Source organism: Pinus tabuliformis, chromosome 1_2, assembly GCF_031772625.1.
Source record: "Pinus tabuliformis cultivar Carrire ecotype Pingquan chromosome 1_2, CPIR1, whole genome shotgun sequence".
In the NCBI taxonomy this organism is placed as follows: domain Eukaryota; kingdom Viridiplantae; phylum Streptophyta; class Pinopsida; order Pinales; family Pinaceae; genus Pinus; species Pinus tabuliformis.
Genome location: NC_142298.1, coordinates 539,033,461 through 539,056,518, shown reverse-complemented (window position 1 = coordinate 539,056,518; position 23,058 = coordinate 539,033,461). Strand labels below are relative to the sequence as shown.

At 44.8% G+C, this 23,058-nt stretch overlaps 1 protein-coding gene across 12 annotated transcripts in view; it reads right to left on the bottom strand.

Annotated features, from left to right (window-relative positions):
* ICS2 (isochorismate synthase 2) overlaps nt 1–21,667 on the bottom strand; it is a 349,138-nt gene extending 327,471 nt beyond the window's left edge. For 9 of the 12 annotated variants that reach the window (XM_089395526.1, XM_089395525.1, XM_089395524.1 and 6 more), the window contains exons 1-2: nt 21,252–21,664; nt 20,692–20,910 (exon numbers count right to left, since the gene is read on the bottom strand). In XM_089395526.1, the coding sequence (XP_089251652.1) occupies nt 20,692–20,910; nt 21,252–21,479 (447 nt within the window). In that variant the 5' untranslated portion in view covers nt 21,480–21,664. Of the gene's footprint in view, nt 1–20,691; nt 20,911–21,251 lie in introns of all 12 variants that reach the window. The other 3 variants (XM_089395529.1, XM_089395530.1, XM_089395535.1) reach the window with 2 other exon arrangements.
* Nucleotides 21,668–23,058: the final 1,391 nt, after the last annotated feature.

The following is a 23,058-nucleotide window of genomic DNA, read 5'->3' as shown; positions in this document are numbered from 1 at the left end:
AAGAGTTTTATGGGTTTTCCCCCTTGTGGGGTTTTGGCCCTAGCTTGGACAGCCTACATCTGGTGTTCTTTGTTTCTTGTGATCTTCTTGATTTATATTTTGGCAATTGCTTAATGAAATAAGAGAACATAATAACAATAATAAAGCCAACAAATTCAGAAGTAATTACCATGACAGAGAAATCAACCCTAACTCATAAAGCCTATTGTTTTCTCAATACAAATGACCAAATCCAACAATTTTATCAATTACCTTATAAGGATCACATAGGTCCGCGAACAACTTGCAATAATTGGAGAAAAGAACATGGATGCAGAGCTAGTGAATGTAGCTCTAAATGAGTTCACCATGCCTTGGGAACTGTTTGTGAAGGGGATTTGTGCCCAAGAGAACATTCCAGACTAGCAAAGACAATGGGGTGATTGCATTTAGGAGGAGACTCAAGAGGAGTCCAGAGCCAACAAGCAGGGAGGTGGTGATGAAAACTTGGCCCTCATCAGCAAGACGAAGAAGGGAAAAGGGAAAGTTTTCACCAAGAAAGATGACAGTGAAGGGGAAGAACATCAACCTAGAAAGAAGAAAGACGTGAGCAAGATCAAGTGCTTTTTTTGCCAGAAGCAAGTTCACTATGATTCCCAGTATCCAGGGAAGAAGAAAGCCAAAGGGAGGACACAACAAGTTGCAACAACAGTAGATACCCAACTTAGTGAATTTGCAACTAAGTTCAAGAACGATTTTTACCTTGCTTCTTTCCTTTCTACCAGAAATATTATCAGGAGTGCTTGGTACCTAGACAATGGTGCCTCCCACCACATGACTGAAGCACGAGAGTTGTTCATTCAACTTTCAAAGAATGACTCAAGGATCAATGTGGCTTGGCAATAATGTCTAAACAGTGAGAAAATAGGGGATGGTAAAGTTCCAGCTTGAGTCACTATTGATTGGAGTAGAGAAGTAAGGGTTCTACTTATTTAAGTGCTAAGACTAGCTGAGGAACTTAGAAGGCTGCCACTTTAGCAAAATATTAATTTATTTAACTATTTCCTAAAGTTAGACTTAGAAAAAAATTAAAATTCCTACGTTAACTTATGATTTAATCTCAACCATTGATCACGATTTAATCTCAATCATTGAGAGGGAGATTAGTATTGAGATCGAAAATATAAGAGGAGATGTAGTGAGTTAATGGCAAGTCGGTTGAGCACAAGCTGTGTGTGTTAGATCAACAAAGAAAAAGCTTAGGGTTTTTGCAGATCGCAGTGATGCAGGATCAGAGAAGTCGTCGAATGAGGGTCGAACTCTTACATCCCCATCGCAGTCATACCATTCGGACGTGCACATAGGAGAGAGGATTTGTGCTCACACGTGAGCGGAATTTAGCTAATCTACGCAAGGATTTTGAAGATCTAGTGCACAGGCAGGGGGATTGACTTATCTTGGAGGTTGATTACTTGTTTTTGTGATAAATGGGAAGTTTCTCCCTTGTTGTAATTCTCAGAAGAAAATCCTTTGCTGAAGAAAATAATAAAGACACACAACATTGCAGGTTTTCCCCATAGTTGGGGTTTCCTAGATATATCTTGTGTTTTATGTGTTGATGTGTTTGTCTTCTAATTTATTTTCGCTATGCATATTAAGTTAGAAAACTCAGTGTATTTGTGATTTAAGTTTCCAAAATATCAGTTATTTGTGTTTCTGGGTTTTTACACTTAGAAAATTGCAAATCAGTTTACTAGGTTTTAAGGAAATCTAACAAAGTAGTAGAGCTCATTTTGTGATTGAAGACCAAGCACAAGTTTTACTTTTAGAAGCATATTTTGCGATTCAGAGGGAGCAAGTTATCAGACTGATTTGGCCATTAGGGTTCTGAGCAGTGCGCATTGATTATACCAATGCGATCTATATTCAACCATTCGATTTGGCAGTATGGCATATCAGGGTCTTAGATTTAAAGATAGATTGGATAGTGTGTCCAACTTTTGTTTGTGGCATGAAAGGATAGCAGTGGTGGGGGAGGCACAAGGGGTTTGGGATTTTTTTGATAACGTCCCAGCCACACCAATAGATCCTCAACAGTTGGCTCAACATAATAAGATGGATGCCAAGGCAAGAAGGATTATCCTGGAAGGAGTCAAAGACCACATTATCCCTCACCTGACTGGGAAGAAGAAAGCCAAAGAAATGTGGACTTCTATCATTGGTTTCTATTAGGGTTCGAGCAAGGCCAAAAAGTTGGTACTAAAAGGCAAGCTAAAGAACATTAAAATGTCCAAGTCATATTTTGTGGTTTCTTACCTCACCAATTTTTCCAAGGTAAAGGAAGAGTTGGCTGGTGTGGGTGAGACAGTTCTACATAGAGATTTGGTGAATTTTGCTCTATTGGGTTTCACTAGGTCGTGGCAAGCTTTCATGGATGGGATATGTGCCCAAGAAAACTTTCAAGATTGGGAGTGTTTGTGGGTTGATTGCATTTAGGAGGAGATTCGCAGACAAACTCAAGCTAGATCTCACCTTAAAAGCGAGGAAGATGAAGAAAATTTTGCTCTAACCAGCAAAGGGACCAAGTCCAAGGGTAAAAAGAGTAGTGGTGGTGGTGAGTCGAGTTTTAAGGGAGACAAGAAGAAAAAGAATCTCAACAAGATCCAGTGTTTTTCATGCCACCAATTTGGGCATTACACTACTAAATGCCCTAACAGGAAGAAAAGGTCCAAAAAGGACCAAGTAGTTATCTTCTCATTTGAGGAGTTTTCACTCATTGCATATATGGCAAGTCCAATGGCTACTAGTGTATGGTATGTGGATAGTGGTGTGTCCTATCATATTAATGGAAATAAGAAGTATTTCAACAAATGTAATGTCCCCATTTTCAGTTTCCTCTATAGTACAGCCAAGATGGATTTCTAGGGTATGTGATGGCCAAGTCACAGGAGCAAGATTATGTCATCAGAGGTCCCAGATGGATTTTGAGGAGTTTTATATGGTCCGACAATGTTCACTTGGCATATTCCATCATCAAGGTTAGTTCTGCACAACTTGCTTTTGGTTTTGTTACATTTTGATAATTCCTGAAAATAGGGTTATTATTGAGCCTAACTTAATGTCATGTCCCTTCCCAAAAACATTTCTAACAGGCTTATCTCTACACAATTTTACACAATTTGGCCAAGGGAAAGGACCCAAGCAGTTTTGACTTAGGGACTTGGGAGAAATTTCGGCTAGATTAGTCTGCTAATGGAGGGTGGGGGCCACCCACGTGGGAATTCGAACTAGGCAATTCGAATTGCTTGGAGGGAATTCGTATCGCTGTTGGAGGGGCCCACATGAGGCAAAGGAAGGCCCACAAAGTCATAAGGAGAAGGAGCCTCTCACTTGGTCATTCATTAACTCTTGTATATCGAATTTTACTTGACTGTTTGCTTGAGCTGCTTAGTCGAGTCAAATGGTTGTTCAGCCACGAATCTCTCAAGCGGGAGATTCAACCTTACCTTCGGGGGACTTCGAGTGCCACCTTAGGAAGGCAGTTCCACAACATTTCGAGGAGTTTCGGGGAGTATCTATAGCACAGTCATTCAACTATATTCAGGGAGTGCGTATTTCCGGGCCAATAGTTGAGAACACACAATGGAGGAAAGAGCTACCTTGGGTCAGCCATTAACCGGAGAAGACAGGGAATCTTAAGGACATCATTGGACCAGCATTCAGGAGGAGTTTTGGGGCAAGAGAAGGCAGCAACAGGTAGTTCGAATTCCAGGCTTGGAGGACAGCGCAGAGAGCTAGTCCAGTCAATTCGTGGGTCTTGAGGGGAAGAGCTACAACCCGGAATCACAGTGGGGAAGGAAGGAGAATCGTAGGAGGGATCATCCCAGTGATTTGGGGCATTTTCCAGGAGGTTTTACAGCTTCATTGCAGCAAGCCGAGTTTTGCAGTTGCAGCTGAGGTTGAGATCCTTGGGGGTCGAATTTCAGAACTAGACCAAACCCTTCTTGGGTTTTTCTGGGTTTAGGCTAAGGAGAAAGGAGCTGAAATCTCATAATTTTCTGAGAACAGGAAGCAGTGGTTCCAGCCCTTCAATTTTAGCAGACAGTGCAATTTCTAGGCAACACAGTTCAGTTTTGGTGCAACAGTTGGGTTAGCGTTTAGTTCAATATTTTATCACCCGGGTTTTGTCACGCTTGTCCATTGAGACAAGCCTAGGTGTACCATTCTATTTTGTCATTGTATTTTCCGTTGAAGAATTAATAAAATGGCTCAACAGTTCTCCATTTCCAGCATTTTCATGGGTGCTTGATGTAAATTTCATTTTTCTGATTGTTGGACTGTTTGCATGCTTTGTTTATCACTTAATTTCCGGTTTAGGAACATTACAGTGGTATCAGAGCCTAGGTCTTGGCTCAGCTATGGGGATTTTCTCCTATGAGAGAAGGGGACCAACAGAACATTACATACAGGAGGCAGAGGTACTGGAGCAGAGAAAAAGAGTTAGAAATCACTCCAGACACGGAGGATAGGGGGAAAGCAATGGTAGCAGAGGAAGATATGGTAGAGCCCAAGAGAAGGTAGGAGATGGCTTTTAACAGCCTCTTGAAGGCTTTGAATGATTTAGCAAAGGAGAAAAAAGAAATGCTGGAGGAGATAAAAATGCAGACCCGGGAGAGAACCACTCCTAGAGGATTCTTATTTGGGGAAACTTCTGGAGCCTCCCAACATCTCAATCACCCTTCACTGGCAGCACAACCCCCATCAGCCAATGGGCCAACTTGAGCCAGACTGCCCTCTTTTGTGCCTGTGGCACAGATCGAACCAGCCGAGGGTGAAGACCCATCACAGATGGGAGAACACTTTAGAGAGTGACAATCTATGGGTGCAAACTTTAGGGAAGCACTCTCTTTTAGAGATTTCTGCAAGCTTAAGCAAAATGAGAAGAGCAAGGGCTATGGAGGACAGGGCACGCAGAGCTATGAGCTGTAGAGGACCATAGGGAGGATGCACTTCCCTACACTCGATGGCACTGCCAAGTGCACTACTCGAACCTGGGTTGAAAAGATGGATACGTATTCCCAGCTCAACCGGATGACAGAGTTGGAGGCCATCAAGATAGTCACGCTGCACATGGAGGGGGAAGCCCATGACTGGTGGTTTCATGGTTTGGCCACCCTGGGGCATGCCAGTGTGTCTACATATGAGGATTTCACCAAGAGGGTGGTGGAACGCTTTGACCAGAGGGATCCGGAGGCCCATTTCAGGGAGCTAACCCAACTTCGCCAGACAGGCAACCCAGAGCAGTACATTTCGGAGTTTCTGCGAGTTTCAGTGATGGTCCCGGACCTATCAGATGCTCGGAGGGTATATACCTTCATAGAGGGCTTACTCGAGCCCCTGCGTGGACTGGTGAAGTCACGTAGACCCTCCACACTGCAGGAGGAAGTTATGTGTACCAGAGATTTGTAGGGGGCCATCCCCAAGACCAGAACACCTTTTCCTACACGGACCCCTTTTCCCCATAAGGGCATGACACTAGACCCCCACCTCAGAGAACCACCCAGGGGTGGGGGCAGCTGAATGATGAGACACAAAAGGACCTCAAGAGGAGGAAGTTGTGCTTCACCTGCGGGAGCCCTGGGCACCAGGCCATCAATGCACTGCTGGCAAAGCACATTATATTGAGGTATTTTCAAACAGCGACAGGGAGGATGAGATGGAGCAGGAGTGTGGTATGGGAGATGGTGAGAGTCCGGCAGATAGGGGACCACCACCACCACCTCCACAGGGAGGGGCATCCTTTGCCCCATCCGGGGGAGTCCTTGCTTCTTTATGCAGGGTCCCCAAATTCTTGACATTGAGGATCAGAGGCACTATACAAGGACAGTGGGTGTCGGTCTTAGTTGACAATGGGGCTACCCACAAATTAATAGATGCCCAGTTGGTTCAGATGAGGGGCCTCACCACAACCGATTTTGAGGGCTTTTCAGTCCTAATACCAGGTGACCATACCATGCAGTGCACTCAGTATGTGCCCGCTTTGACAATAGTTATGGGGAACTACTCTATCAGATCATTTCTTTGTGGTCAATGTGCCAAACACCAACATGGTGATGGGTGTCCAATGGTTGTACTCCCTTGGGCGAGTCACTATTGATTGGAGGAAACTGGAGATGGACTTCACCGGGCCGGATGGCAAATCGGTGGTCCTTAGAGGCATGCATTCATATCCACCCCATACAGTCTCAGCTCATAGGATGGAGGCAGATCTGCGACATGGGTACATAGCATAGGCAATGGAGCTGAGGGTTTCAAAGATTGGAGGACAGGTCCAGCCACCACCTCCATAGATACAGGCCTTGTTGGACAGGTATGCAGTGATGTTTGGGGATATTCCACCAGGGCAGCCGCTAGACAGGGGATTCAAGAACATCATTGAGTTGGAGCCAGGTGTGCAGGCAGTGATCAGTACCCCTTATAGACACCCTAAGGCCTATAAGGATGAGATTGAGAGGGTCATCAAAGAGTTGTTGGCATTGGGCCATATCAGGCCAAGTTCTAGCCCTTTTGCTTCTTCAGTAGTGTTGGTGAAGATGAAGGATCAACCCTTGCGCATGTGCATTGACTATCGGGCCTTCAACCGAAAGACACTGAAGAACCAGTACCCCATCCCCCGCATAGATGAGTTGATGGATGAGCTTAGAGGAGCCAAGTACTTCTCTAAGATAGATCTACGTTTGAGGTACCACCAAATCAGGGTGAGGGATCAAGACATCCCCAAGACAGCTTTTCGATGCCATTATGGGCACTTCGAGTTCTTGGTCATGCCATTTGGGTTGACCAATGCCCCGGCTACTTTTCAGTCGTGTATGAACCATGTGTTCCGGAGGCAATTGAGGAGATTTGTGCTGGTTTTCTTCGACGATATCTTGATTTACAACAGGACTTGGGAGGAGCATCTCCAGCACTTGGAGGAGGTGCTACGTATTTTGGAGGAGCAGCAGTTTTATGCCAAACTATCCAAGTGCGAGTTTGGCCTGACAGAGATTCTCTACTTAGGGCATATCATTAGTGCAAATGTGGTGAAGGTCCATGAGGAGAAGATATGAGCTATCTGTGATTGATTAGTACTCAGAGATGTGACAACATTGAGGGGCTTCTTGGGCATCTACACTTATTACCGGAAGTTCGTCAAGGGATTTTCACAGTTGGCAGCACCCCTAACAGATTTGACCAAGAGAGGGGCTTTCGCATGGACTGATGGGGCACAGGCAGCTTTTGATCGCCTCAAGGAGGTGATGAGTAGTTGTCTAGTTTTAGCACTTCCGGACTTTTCCCAACCCTTCACTGTGGAGTGTGATGCATCTGGGGAGGGAGTTGGAGCAGTACTATCACAGGATGGGCACCCCATTGCTTTCAAGAGTCAGAAGCTCTTACCCCATGAGTAGTCATATTCTATATATGACAAAGAGATGTTGGCCATCATGCATGCATTGGCCAAGTTCTGACAGTATTTGGTAGGTAATAGGTTTCGGGTGAAGACTGATCACAATAGTCTTTGTCACTTCGTGGGGCAACAGGGTCTCAATGACAAACAACAAAGATGGGTCAGCAAGGTGCAAACCTATGACTTCGACATAGAGTACGTGCTTGGAAAGCATAATGTGGTGGTTGATGCTCTATCACGGAGACCCCAGGCCTATCAATCATCAACATCTGCCATGATTGGAAGGCGCAGTTATTGGTGGAGTACTCCAAGGGCAGGAGGGCATGCGAGATTCTGGAGGGTACCCACGCAGATGAGCGCTATTGGGTGATGGATGAGGTTATCTACTACAAGGGGCACATATTTCTGGTGCCCAGCTCGCAGTTGAGGGAGAGAGTGCTCCAGGCAGCACACGACTCGCCATTGTTAGGGAATCAGGGGTTTAGGAAAACATACATGGCAATCAGGGAGCGATTCACATGGAAGGGCCTCAAGGGGGACGTGTTGAAGCACATATAGGAGTGTGAGGCATGTCAGAGGATCAAGGGGGAGTTGATTCACCCTATAGGATTGTTACAACCGCTTCCCATCCCCAAGGGGAAATGGGAAAGTATCTCCATGGATTTCATCACAGGGCTCCCCACAGTACAGGGGAAGGACTGCATTTATGTAGTGGTCGATTGATTGACCAAGTATGCCCACTTTTTCGCCATCCCTACCAGATATTCGGCTTCACAGGTTGCAGATTTGTTCTTTAGGGAGATATTCCGGTTACATGGACTTCCTAAGAACATTATGAGTGACATGGGTAGCAGGTTCATGGGAGGCTTTTAGCAGGAGCTTTTCAGGTTGGTTGGTACCAAGCTCACCCCTAGCATGAGCTACCACCCCCGGACAGATGGCCAGACAGAGCAAGTTAATCAGTGGTTGGAGGGGTACCTGAGGAACTACGTGACTGGGCAGCAGAGGGCTTAGATCCGGTGGTTGCGTTTGGGCGAGTACTGCTACAACATGACCCACCACATGTCCATCGATATGACTCCTTTTTGTGCCTTGTATGGTTATGATGCATTATCGGTTGCTGATGTTGTTTTTGGAGACAGTGGAGCCCTAAAGGCCAAAGATTGGATCCAAGAGAACCAACACATCCTCAAGGCTCTCAAGGATAACTTAGTGACAACACAAAACCAGCAGAAGGTGTACGCAGATTGGCACCGGACCAAGAGACATTTCGAGGAGGGGGATTTGGTGTACCTCCAGTTACAGCCGTACAGGCAGTCCACGTTGAAGCAGAAGGGGGCCGAGAAGCTACAACCTCATTTTATGGGCCATACAGGGTGATCAGGCGAGTTGGGGAGGTGGCCTACAACCTGGAGCTACCTTAGGTGAGTAGGATTCACAATATATTCCATGTCTCATGCCTTAAAAAGGTGTTGGGGCAACAAGTGACAGCAGTAGTAGAATTACCCCCATTGGATGATGAGGGCCACTTGGTTTTGGAGCTTGAGGCCATTTTGGAGAGGAGGGAGAGGAAGCTGAGGAGTAGGACCATCAGGGAGTTCTTGGTACGCTGGAAGAACTTTCCAGATGAGGATGCCACCTGGGAGGGTGAGCACATTTTGGAGCACCCAGCTCTGAAGTTGCTTGAGGGCAAGCAACATTTGGGAGGGGAGGACTGTCATGTCCCTTCCCAAAAACATTTGTAACAGGCTTATCTCTACACAATTTTGCACAATTTCGCCAAGGGAAAGGACCCAAGCAATTTCGACTTAGGGACTTAGGAGAAATTTCGGCCATATTAGTTTGCTAGTGGAAAGTGGGGGCTACCCACGTGGGAATTAAAACTAGGCAATTTGAATTGCTTGGAGGATATTCGTATAGCTATTGGCAGGGCCCACATGAGGCAAAGGAAGGCCCATGAAGTCATAAGGAGAAGGAGCCTCTCACTTGGTCATTGATTCACTCTTGTATATCGAATTTTACTTGACTATTTGCTCGAGCAGCTTAGCCAAGTCAACCGGTTGTTCAGCCACGAATCTCTCAAGCGGGACAACCTTACTTTCAGGGGACTTCGAGTGTCACCCTAAGAAGGCAGTTCCACAACATTTCGAGGAGTTCTGGGGAGTATCTATAGCACAGTCATTTAGCTATTTTCAGGGAGAGCGTATTTCTGGGCCAACAGTTGAGAACATGCAGTGGAGGAAAGAGATACCTTGGGCCAACCATTAACCGAAGAAGATGGGGAATTTGAAGGACATCATTGGGCCAACATTCAGGAGGAGTTTTGGGGCAAGAGAAGGCAGCAAACAGGCAATTCGAATTCCAGGCTTGGAGGACAACGTAGAGAGCCAATCCAGTCAATTCGTGGGTCTTGAGGGGAAGAGCTACAGCCCGGAATCACAGCTGGGAAGGAAGGAGATTCATAGGAGGGATCATCTTAGTGATTTGGGGCATTTTCCAGGAGGTTTTACAGCTTCATTCCAGCAGGCCGAGTTTTGCAGTTGCAGCTGAGGTTGGGCTCCTTGGGGGTCGAATTTCAGAAGTCTGAACCAGACCAAACCCTTCCTAGGTTTTTCTGGGTTTAGGCTAAGGAGCAAGGAGCTGAAATCTTATAATTTTCTGAGCACAAGAAGCAGTGATTCCAGCCCTTCGATTTCAGCAGACAGTGCAGTTTCTGGGCAGCGCAGTTCAGTTTTGGTGCAGCAGTTGGGGCAGCCTTCAGTTCAACATTTGCTCACCTGGGTTTTGTCACACTTGTCCATTGAGACAAGCCCAGGTGCACGATTCTATTTTTTCATTGTATTTGCCCTTGAAGAATTAATTAAATGGCCCAGCAGTTCTCTATTCCGAGCATTTTCATGGGTGATTGATGTAAATTTCGTTTTTCTGATTGCTGGATTGTTTGCATGCTTTGTTTATCACTTCATTTAGGAACATTACACTTAATTAATTATGCTTGAGGTGACATTCTGGGAGGAATATTTGATGGCACTCATTGAAACTAGAATGAGAAGATCTACAGGATGGGATGATGAAAAGTGATTTCCAGCGACTGTAGAAAGTATGGTGGGCGATTTACCATTTTCCCAAATTAAAAGTGACTTTAATTAGTCACTTAATTAAATAAAAGAAAAATAAAATGATTAATTAAAGGAAAAAGGCCAAAAGTCATTTAAGTAAAATAAGTCTCATATATTAGAAGTGGGTGATGATCAATCTGACCACATCAAGGATCAAAGTTAACTAGGCACATCGTGCATTCTCCAACAATCCACATTAACATCTAACTACCTAACAACCAAAGTTAATTGGGTCAAGGTTCAAATTTGACCAAGGCAAATATTAGCCAACAATCTATTAATGTTCCAGGTCATTATACACCAACTCAATATCATTTGCCAAATCATCACTATTGCACCAACATAGCTTCTATACCAAAGTGGTCCATGCAAGAATGATAAACACTCAAAACTATTGCTTGCACATGTACTAATCTCAACTATGCTCATGCTAAGTTCTATTAACTTCTCCAACATTACCTACTCAATGTCTTGCATTTCAAGAGCCCTCATTCTTAACCAAAAACATTTGGAGGATTCCAAATTTGATGCTAAGTCGAAAGTAGAAGTCTAGGCAAGTTGACCGGTAAAATGAAGGAATTGCAAGGGCAATCTCTTTAATGCTCTTAAGAATGATGATCAACATACATATACTTGCTTGATGGCCTCTAGCACCTAGCCTAGACTAGGCTTATTTTTTTTCTTTTTAGATTGTAATGACATTAGTGGGTAGTTGTTTTTAATATCCCCATTACTGGAGATTAATGTTACTATATTGATAACTTGGACTCATGACATTTTGTTTTCTTATTTGATGGGCTTGTGATAAATGCATTAATGTTACTATATTGATAACTTGGACTCATGACATTTTGTTTTCTTATTTGATGGGCTTGTGATAAATGCTTATTTTTGAGTATGGATGTTTTTGTCGGGTCTTAGTGGCGTGCCCTTTGATGTCTGTCTTTGTGTTGGGTAGCAGAAGCCCCGCGAAATGAGGGTGCGAAGCCCGGAATTTTGGGTGATATTAGGGTAAAAGACTCCGCGGAAAGCGCAGAGTGCGAGCTATAGTAGGTTGAGTCAAAGGGTAGTTCGCCTGAAAATAATGTAAAGAAATAGTAATAGAGTCGGCCCGTGGAGGGATCACAGGCCAAGGGAAAGTATAAATAGAGCGGGGCTCTATGAGGGAAAGCAGTGCTTTGGGAAGATGTAATGTAATGGGTGAATAGTCTGAGAGCAATTGTAAGTCCGAGTTGAGGGAGTACGATAGAAGGTAGAGGCTCTGCAGCTGAGTGCGCAAAGGCCTGGAAAGTCCGCAACTATGTGCGCAGACCCCTGCCGCTGAGTGCGTAGGGTGGATATAGATGTATTGTTGAGGGTTGGTAATAAAGAGAAGTTTCTTTTGAATTCTATGTTAATTGCGACTTTACTCTTTTGTGATAAATGAACTGTTATGATTTCTGCATTTGCTACAGTCGATTACATGTGAACTGGGTTAAGCTTGATGCGCGAAGTAACCAAAAGTAATAAATGTTTGCTTAAAGACCACTTTAACTAGATCAAACCAGTAATAAGTAATTCAATCTGTAATAAGCGTGATAAGGGTATTTCGATCTGTACGGATCTGGCGCAGCGTGAGGCTGCAGAACAACGCGCAAGCCCCAACCCACATCCTAGACATCCCCAGGGTCCAGAAACCTAGTTCCAGCAGCCTCCCCTGCTACCTCGAGTGAGATCTTAGTCCACGCTTCGTGGGTTGTTGCCGAAAGGGCCAATAGCTGCGGGATTTGTTTGGCTAAATAATTCTTCCGAACCTGGGTCAAGCCCATATAAGCCAACAAATGGTTCCATTGCCAGGACTGGGATCTGCCTAAGGGGTCTCTAGTGTGAAAGGCGGGGACGCTAGAGAAAAGAGAGACGAAAGATCAGGATGACAGTAATGGCAAGTGCCATCCAGTTACCAGTATTCAAAGGAGCAGGTAGTGAAGATCCAGAAAAGTTTTGGTTTGTATTGAATTTAGTATGGAACGTGCAACAGATCACGGATGATAATATCAAGAAAGTCGTCTTAGTCAGCACACTGCAGGACCAAGCACTAACATGGTATATGAAGTATTCAGGCATCAACCCAACGGCGGGGATAGCGGACATCCACACAGAATTAAAAAAGGAGTTTAGCCAGCCAAAATCGGAATCGCAGTTAGTCGTGGGATTCAAAGAGATCACAATGATGCCTAGTGAGACCCCATGGGATCTGGATCAAAGGTTAAAAAGCACTATTCGCGAGGCCAACATGACCCTGATGGATGCACAGCACCGCACTTGGTTCATCGCATCACTAATGCCATATCTGAAATCGGCTTTGTCACAACAGAAGATCTCAACCCAAGCAGAAGCGCTGGAGGCAACAATGCGGCTGCACGAAACCTTGGTACAGGACCCAGGGTTGGGAGTTCAGCAAATCCAAGCGCAGGTCCAAAATTTGTGTTTGGAAATACAGAAGTTAAAACAAGACCAGGCGCCAGAAGTTCGGGAAGAAGTTTGGTGCATCAAGTGTAGGGGCTAGGGACATGATAAAGACCATTGTCCAGTCGCGGTGAATCTTGTGGTCATGGGGGGACCAGCACCGTTGCGACCAGAGGCACAGGCAGGGCCGAGCGTGATCGCCCTGCTCTGGTGCGCAATCTGTCAAGTAGGAGGAAAACACAACATGGATAATTGCCACCTGTTGTCGAAATATAATCAGACCCCCCAGCAGCTCTTTTGCAACTTTTGTAGATCAGTGGGTCACGAGGAAAGGGATTGCCGGATGTTGGTAGATCAGGCATCTGCCTACCAAATGCAGACTGAGGGGCGAGGTCAAAACCCAAGTGCAACGTTTGCACGCGGTGGATTCCAAGGATGAGGTCGAGGACGGGGCGGAATGGGACCAGGAAGGGGTCAAGGACAGCTAATTTGTTACAATTGTGGAGGACCAGGACATTACGCGTGGGATTGCACAAATCCAACTCGAATATCATGTCCCTATTGCGAGCAATTCGACCATGAACTACTAGATTGCCCTATGCTGCTAGCACAGATTCGTGAAAAAAGGACAGCACCTCCTACAACGACACAAAATGTGTAGATGATAAGGGCCGAACCGCGCGATGAAGAATCTAAAGTAAATATGGTACTAAGGGGCGATGCAACCTTAGAAGGGGATCAGTCTGAGCCGTACAAAGGTCCCTCGATGTTGACAACTTTTCTAGAAACCTGCATGAAGTTACTTCGCGATAATAGGGCAGTGAAAGGACTACAGGAGGTAATTAACAGATACGCAGGATGGGGAGAACCTCGCATAGTCCGATGAATGGGGAGCCATACGTCGTAGACCGGACAAGAAATGCGATTAACAACGCGGATTGGCGACTATGAGATGGATCAGGTCATTCTGGACCTCGGTTCGGATGCAAATGTCTTGCCTAAGCAGACGTGGGAGCGTATCGGCAAGCCCCCACTCCAATGGTCTCCAATCCAATTACGGATGGCAAATCAACAGAAGATCTTGCCCATGGGTAGGCTGCAAGGAATCACCGTAGACCTGGATGGTGCGAGCACTAGAACAGACTTTGAAGTTATTGAGATAGTGGACGAAAAAAGCCTGTACCCCACGTTGTTGGGAATAGACTGGGCCATCGACATGAATGGGATTATTAATCTCAAGTAGAGGAAGATGATATTTGAGAAAAAGTCGCGCCGCGTAGTTGTTCCACTAGATCCAACCGAGGGACCCCGCTACACGAAACCTGTGTGCGATGACGAGTAGGACGAAGCATTGGATTGCATCTACCAAATTGTTGCACAAAGGCCAATAAAGGGTAAGATAATGGAGGAACGGAGAATTTCACAGGGTTACGCGGAACCATACACTGATAATTCGAAGGCAGAAGACGAGCAATGGCGGAACAGAATGAACGAGGCAACTACTTTAAACTGCAATATGCTGACAAAATCCGTGTACTGCGTTAAAGCTCAGGACCGCGAGCTGCCAGTGTATGACGGGCTCACAATAGTAAATGAATTCTTGGAGAAGTTTGAGAGCGCAGTACCAGAGTACCAACGATTTGATGCGCTCAAATGGGCATTGCGCGCGACACTGGCGCGATGGTGGGGTACCCATGAAGGAACCTTCACAGATTGGCGAAGCTGTAAGCGCATGATGCAGATACGATTTGGGAAGCCAATGCTCCAACTAACGGAGAAATATGATGGACAAGAGAATCCGCACATACACCTAAGCAAATGGACCAAAGCCTATGGCGAGGAGCCGCAACCAGAATGGGTGCACCTATTTTATCATACCTTGGATGTCATCCCAAGGAATTGGTATACTGAAACAGAGCTCCGACATGGCACAGGGGAGTGGGATATCTTGCGCGAAGGGTTTCTGTCAACATTTCTTTTTGAGGATCAATGGATGGATACAGTGGATGATGCATTAAAGCTAGTAAAGACCGCAATTTTCACGATGCCGCTAGAACCAGAAGAAGTCGTGCAACCAGACTGGTCACGACAGCTGAGCCGGGCCTTGGAATGTTACAATGTAAAAGCAGAAGGTGACGAGGATGATCCGCATGACATCAATATACCAGAATCCGAAGGAAGTCGAGAAGTGCGCGGCCCCGAAATAGAAGATCCAGACGTCGTAGCGCCATTAAAAACGAAGCAAGTGAATATTGGAACAAAGGAAAAACCGAAGTATGCTACGCTTGGGGATTACTGGGACGACGCTACAGTGGAAAAGGTCGTCGAGCTGCTCCGGGAGTATCGAGACCTCTTCCCTACCAAGATTATGGAGCTGAAAGGGATTCAAGGCGAACTAGGAATGATGAAGATAACTTTGAAGCCTGACGCGAAGCCAGTAAAGCAGCGACCTTACCGATTGAATCCAAAATACAAAGCAAAAGTACGAGAAGAACTAGACAAGATGCTGGCAGCCGGGATCATTGAACCAGTCGAGGAGTCCGATTGGGTAAGTCCGATGGTGGTACAGGAGAAGAAACAGAAGGGTGAGATCCGCATCTACGTGGATCTACGGAAACTCAATGATGCTTGTGTTAACGATCCATTTCCCACACCTTTTACCGATGAAGTCTTAGAAAATGTGGGCGGGCAGGAAGCGTATTCCTTTACGGATGGGTTCTCTGGATACCATCAGATCAAGATCGCACCAGAAGATCGAAGCAAGACAACATTTGCTACAGAATGGGGTTGTTTTCAGTATACGGTGATGCCATTTGGGTTGAAGAATGCGCCGGCAATATTTTCCCGCATTGTGGTAGCTGCATTCAAGGAATTCATACATAAATTCTTGGAAGTCTATCTTGACGATTGGACCGTCTTTGGCCTGGTTAAGAAACATACTGAGAGCTTACGATTAATGTTGGATACCTGCCGTCGACACCAGATTGCGCTCAATCTAAAGAAGTGTACATTCCTTGTTCCTTTCGAGAACTTGCTGGGTCACGTAGTTTGTAGGCAAGGCCTGATGGTGGATCCGGCAAAAATCGTTGTCATACTAGGTCTGCAAGCACCGCGTAGTGTCAAACAGCTCCACGCTACACTGGGACACACAGGGTACTATCGGAAGTTCATAAAAGGTTACGCCCAGATCACGGCTCCAATGGAACAGTTGTTAAAAAAGGATGCCACGTATTGCTGGAACGAGGAATGTAACAAAAGCCTGGAATTGCTGAAGGAAAAAATGGCATCTGCCCCTATCTTGATCTTTCCAAAATGGGACATGGAGTTCCATGTGCATGTCGACGCGTTGTGTATCGCGTTAGGAGCAGTACTTACTCAGGAAGGAGCGGAGGGAGTTGACCACCCAATTGCATTTGCAAGTCGAAGGTTGTCGAAAGCTGAGAAGAATTACTCTACTACTAAGCGAGAGGGATTGGCGATGGTGTACGCACTCCAAAAGTATCGCCACTATTTGCTTGGAGGACATTTTAAGATGTATACTGATCACTCTGCGCTAAAATACCTAGTGAATAACACTGTGTTGGGGGGGGTGCATCTGTCGATGGTTGCTGTTGTTTCAGGAATATGATTTTGAGGTTGTTGTCACGCTGGGACGTCTGAATGCGGGTCTAGACCACTTCTCCTGGATTGAGACGGGCGAGGAACCCACGACTCTAGAAGGACTCCCAAACGCCCAGTTGTATGCAGTGCGCATTGCGGATGGCCACTTTGAAGATATAATCTATTTTTTGACTACCGGCACTGTGCCACTGGGGTATTCTATGCAACAAAAGAAGAAATTGGTGACATGAGCAGCCGATTTCACTATGATTGTCGGCCATCTCTACAAGATGGGCCATGATGAGATATTATGTAGATATGTAACAAAGTTTGCGCGAGAACAGATCCTTGCCGAAGCACATGGAGGGATTGCTAGCGGACATTATGCGGGCCACGCCACAGCCCAGAAGGTTCTTCGCTCCGGATTATGGTAGCCCACCCTACATCAAGATTCAAAAGCATACTTTCGGGCCTGCGATGCATGCCAACAAACGGGCAAGTCGTCGCGAAGGGATGAAATGCCACTTCAGCCACAGGTAACGCTACAACCATTTGAGAAATGGGCGATCGACTTCGTCGGGCCTATTGAACCGCGAGGGAAGACGGGTGCGCGCTATATTATCACTGCGACTGAATACTTGACCCGATGGGCAGAAGCACAGCCAGTTAAGGATTGCACAGCCACGACAGCGGCAAAGTTCTTGTTTGAGAATGTGTTGACTAGGTTTGGGTGTCCTAAGATTCTCATGAGTGATCGAGGAACGCATTTTTTGAACGAAACCATCAGCGCGCTCACTGAGGAATTCCAGATATATCACCAACAAAGCACGCCATACCATCCGCAAGCAAATGGGACCGTTGAGGCATTCAACAAAATTTTGGAAACCGCACTGACTAAGATCTGCAATGCGTGACGGAATGATTGGGACTTGCGCATCCCTGCTGTGCTATGGGCATACCGAACCACATGCAAAAAGTTGACAGGCCAGACACTGTTTCGACTAGTCTATGGTAAGGAGGCCGTGATGCCTATGGAATATATCGTGCCCAGTCTGCGGATTGCAGCAGCTACAGGAATGGCAGATCGTGGGGCCTTGGAGGAAAGGCTCGCACAGCTCGACGAACTGGACGAAGAACGATTTCTGGCGGGATTTCATCAGCAGGTACAAAAACAGCGCGAGAAAGCATGGCATGATCGCCATATCAAGGTGCGCACGTTCAAGAAGGATGATCTCGTATTGTTATATGACAGTAAGTTCGAGAAATTCCCAGGTAAACTCCGCATGCATTGGTTGGGACCTTATGTCGTTAAAGAAGTAACTGATGGGGGTGCAGTTCAGCTGGCTAAGCTCAACGGAGACCCCTTCCCGGGAAGAGTGAATGGCAGTCGCTTGAAGCTCTATACGGGCAGGCCGACCGCCTGACTAACTGTTCCAAGGAGAGTCTCACCGCTCCAACCAGTTGAAAGAGAGCGAGGGACGATAAAGCAGTCTGGGGGACAGATGCGTGGGTATCAGGGTGCGCGTACATTTGGCCAACAATCAGGGGCGTGGTTCCGCGGACAAAGCCACACGGGTGCGCTGCTCCAAGGAATGATGACCATTAATACCACTGTTCATGACAAGAGGGTTGCATTATGGCAAAAGGGAGCGGGCGGCGGGCAATTAAGAGCAACAGTACGAGCCAGATATGAAATGATCGGCCACAGATTTCACACAGGAAGGTTACACGAGCTGGAACGAGCGGCAATCCGGGCATTTGAAGTTTGCATGGCTTATAAATCACCATGGGGAATCCGCTGGGCAGCCTACGCTTTGGAAATACAGATGGAGTTGTTCATCATCTTTACACCAGGCATGCGCCCGAAGGTAGTAATCTGGCCGAGGGAGGAGCAGGACTCTCTAAGGAGTCCGGTATTGACAACTACAGGTATCCCGCAAGCTGCAGCATCGCTAGCAAGGGATGTACTGGAAAAAAGGGAATGCGAAGTAGAATTGGTCCAGATGCCGTCACCCCACCTAGGGGCAGGATGGCGCACTACAACAGAACAACAGAAGGATGGACAGACAACGACCATGGGTGGAGATGCAGTCAATAAGTCGCCTCTGATGGTTCTCGACGATTGGGATCCTGCGGACAGCAGCCAGGGTCTTGCAAAATTGCAACACAGGTTGTAGCGGACGGTGCGAAGAGAAGATACGATGTCGGAAAGGGTTACGCTGGTACCAGGAGGTCTTGTATGCGGCTCCCCCACTCGCGCTAAAATCCTCGGAGGGGGTGTTCTATGTTAACCGAGCAGAGTAGAATGAGCATCATCGATTGCGAGATGTGGTAGAAACACTGAAGCAGGAGACGGATGAAGCGTTGCAGGAGACAAAGTAGGAGCAGCCGGATGACGAGCGCCACTCAACGGGAGGCGAACCGCGAAGCCAAGGCAGAGCGTCTAGCCACGCCAGCAAGTGACTCGGGACGAGTCACGATGATTGTGTTGGGGGACTGTTGGGTAGCGGAAGCCCCGCGGAACGAGTATGGGGTGCAAAGCCCGGAATTTTGGGTAATATTAGGGTAAAAGACTTCGCGAAAAGCGCAGAGCGCGACCTATAGTAGGTTGAGTCAAAGGGTAGTTCGCCCGAAATAGTAATAGAGTCGGCCCACGGAGGGATCACGGGCCAAGGGAAAGTATAAATAGAGGGAAAGCAGTTCTTTGGGAAGATGTAATGTAATGGGTGAATAGTCTGAGAGCAGTTGTAAGTCCGAGTCGAGGGAGTAGCATAGAACGTAGAGGCTCTGCAGCTAAGTGCGTAGAGGCTTGGAAAGTCCATAGCTGTGTGCGCGGACCCCTGCAGCGGAGTGCGCAGGGTAGATCTGGATGTATTGTTAAGGATTGGTAATAAAGATAAGTTTCTTCTGAATTTTGTGTTAATTGTGACTTTACTCTTTTGTGATAAATGAACTGTTATGATTTCTGCATTTGCTATGGTCAATTACATGTGAACTGGGTTAATCTTGATGCGCAAAGTAACCAAAAGTAATAAATGCTTGCTTAAAGACTGCTTTAACAAGATCAAACCGGTAATAAGTAATTCAATCTGTAACAAGCATGATAAGGATATTCCGATCTGCGTGGATCTGGCGCAATGCGAGGCTGCAGAATAGCGCGCGAGCCCCAACCCACATCCTAGACATCCCCAGGGTGCGGAAACCTAGTTCCAACACGCTCCCCTGCTACTTCGGGTGAGACCTCAGTCCGCGCTTCGCAGGCTGTTGCCGAAAGGGCCAGTGGCTGCGGGATTTGTTTGGCTAAATAATTCTTCCGAACCTGGGTCAAGCCCATATAAGCCAATACTTTATTTCTTTAATGTGTATTTGAATTATAATGTGTAATTGATAGGACAAAGAGGCATATTTCAAAAAGATAATATATCAGATAAAATAGTTATTGCAGAACATATCGTGGCAAAGGAGAATAACATATCCTAAAATAAACAATGAAGTAAACAATTAGGTACTTTCATGATATTTTTAAAATGCAGATTTCAGCGAACAACAGAATGCAATATAAGATCACAATAAATTAATCCAAAACTTGTTTTAATTATTTTCCTTGGAAAAGGTCCTTTTTGAAGATCTGAGAGGGCTTTTTTGATGATCTGAGAGGGCGGGGACTGAAGGATATATTATATTTTGTGCATTGTTTTCTCCCACCTCCGCCCAATATTTGCCCCACCCGAGGTTGATTCATACAGAAATATCTAAAATAAAGTGTCGTTTTTATAAATTAAATTAATTTATTGAAAATGAAGTTTCTTTAAATCCACCAGATAAAAGGTTGTTTTTTTAAATATGCTACCAAAGTTTAAGAGAATTTTTGTTTCGATTTTTCTCGGTGCTTTGCATTGGGCTTGCTGAAGCAACATTGTCAAGATAAATCAAACTAAATTCCACCAAAACCATAATACATTATTGTTACTGGTGGCCTAATTTTAAGGTTCTGCGAGTTGTTGAAAACAGTTTAATCTATTTGAACATGTAATGTCATGAACATCATGACTATATATTTTGAAGTAGCCTAAAGAGTATGGCATGGCATGGCACTCTCACCTGTAACCTCAAAATTCCACTTTCAGAGTCAGGAGGAGACGACTTTAAGTCGTTAATGGCCAATTGCAGCTGATCCCCTGCCTGCTCCAAAGTGCGCGTAGGGGGTAAGGTAATTGTTCGGCACATTCCCAGCGGCCTTGAGGACTCTGTTAAGCCGTCAAATGCATTTCCCGCCTTGCCTTTCTCCATGTCCGCTACTTCTATGCTCTCGGTTACCATCTACATAAATTGTAGAACAATTCAGGTCCAGGCTCTTTATTAAGTTATATAATGGGATTAATTGTAAAGTTGGCAAATTTGTTGCCAATTTGAACGGAATCAACCAGTAAAGTTGCGCTTCAGAAATATAAAATCAATGTAAATTCAACACTTTTCCTCGCATTTAATTCAACATTTGCAGCTACAAGAAGCTATTATTACAAAATCTCAAGCGCGGGCAGAAATAATTGATTACTTAACACTAAGTCCGCAATTAGCTTCAGAGATTTTGGAAATGCGCGAATCTTTGCAGGGATTTAAGCGCCTGAGTTGTAAATGGAGATAGACAAAGTCGGACTTACCTCCGAGCTCGTCCGAAAAGCATAAAGTCTTTTGAGCTTTGTGACCTTTACAGGATTTGAACCGCGTCGCAATGGATTATATTTGTTACTGCAGCGCCTGTAGAGGAATAAGAACGATAGATAATGATTTGAGCGGTTGTAAAATCTGTGGCGACGGAACATATGGGCGAGTAGGCATTGGTTGTGGACAACTCTGGCTTCTCCGTTCACAGCTCCTGCTGCCTGCATTTTCCTGCACACGTCCGTTTCAGCCCGAGGAAAATGTTGCAGAGCAGAAGAATGGTTATCCAGATATATCTGGAGAGCAGGACAGTAATATTATCTCTTGACGACCAATAGATGGGTGGCTTTTGCTTCTCAAGATCTATGTGCTACCTTTTTGCGTTGTCTTTCTACCACTAACTTCCATTTTGGCTCCCAAGGTGATTGGGAAGTACGGATGTGCTACTGGGGATTAAATGTCGTTAATTTCCACTACCTGACAGCTCAATCCGCTTTCAATGATTAAACGAAAAATAAATTTGCTTAGGTTGATAACATGTCCACGTAAGTCCTATCATGCTGCAATATAAGTTCACTTGATTTTGTTAAGTTGCTTTTTATTTATTGATTTTGTTCCGCTGTTTTTAGTTGTTAATTATATAATTTAATATAATTAATTGAGTTATTAATAAGTTTACATGATAGCAATTATCTGTTATGGAGTTGTTTTTAGCCAGATTTTTTGGAAGTTTTTCTGGTAGGTTTTTCTAGTTGAATTTCTCTAAAATTTGGTAGCAATTTATTGAAATCACAAACTTGATGGGTAACCCTTGCACAATCGAAGTGCCTTTGAGTTTTTTAGGGTGCTAAATCTATATATACAGTGAAAAAAACCAGTTTAAATAACACAAATCAAGATTTCACCTCAAATATTTCCACTAGATTTCGGCATTTGAAAATCCAAAAAAATTGCACTAAAGACAAATTGTGTTAATTGTTTAAAGTTTTATTATAATTTAGTTTTAATTTATATAATTAATTTAGTCATTAATTAGCTTACATTGTAATAATGGTTTATCCATTAGTTGTTTTTTTGTTTGAGATAGAAAATTTTCAGTACGTTGAGTGCATTTTTGCATTCAAAAATACATTTTAAACAACTAAAACTCATTATTTTGATTAAAAATTGTATTGTCAATTTGCCTAAAGGGTGGTAGGAGGGGAGGGATGCTTTATGACCCCAAGGAAGTTAAAGTTGTAGAGTATTCATGGGGCTTAAGATGCATGACAAACAACCAAGCTAAAGCTTATGCCCTCTACTAGGGGATTCAATTAGCCAAAGAAAAATAAATAACTTCTCTCATTGTTTTCAGAGACTCTCTCTTTATTTAGCATTTGGTGAAGGGCTCCTCTCTGAGGGACAAAACATTAAAAAGTATTATGAAAAGAATTAGGAAAGCAGTAGAAGGGTTCTCTTCAATAACATATTTCCATGTTCTTTGTGATCTCAATAAAGATGTGGACTTATGTGCTAATGAAGGGTGTAAATTAAAATTGGGAGATTTAAAAGTAAATGGTCGAATCAGACCCTCTCCTGTTCCTTAGAGCTACATGGATTGGCATTACACAATTATGAATGACCGCAATATCAATCACTTGTAGTATGGCACATAAATTTTGTTTTTGGATGTGTCAATTTGTAAGATATATACCTACAAACCTCTGTTATAAGAGGAGTTAGGGATTTTTTTGAAGATATAACTATGTACTATCTAATGTATTTGTTGCGATCCAAGTACAAACTTAGCATATAAATACAAAAGTC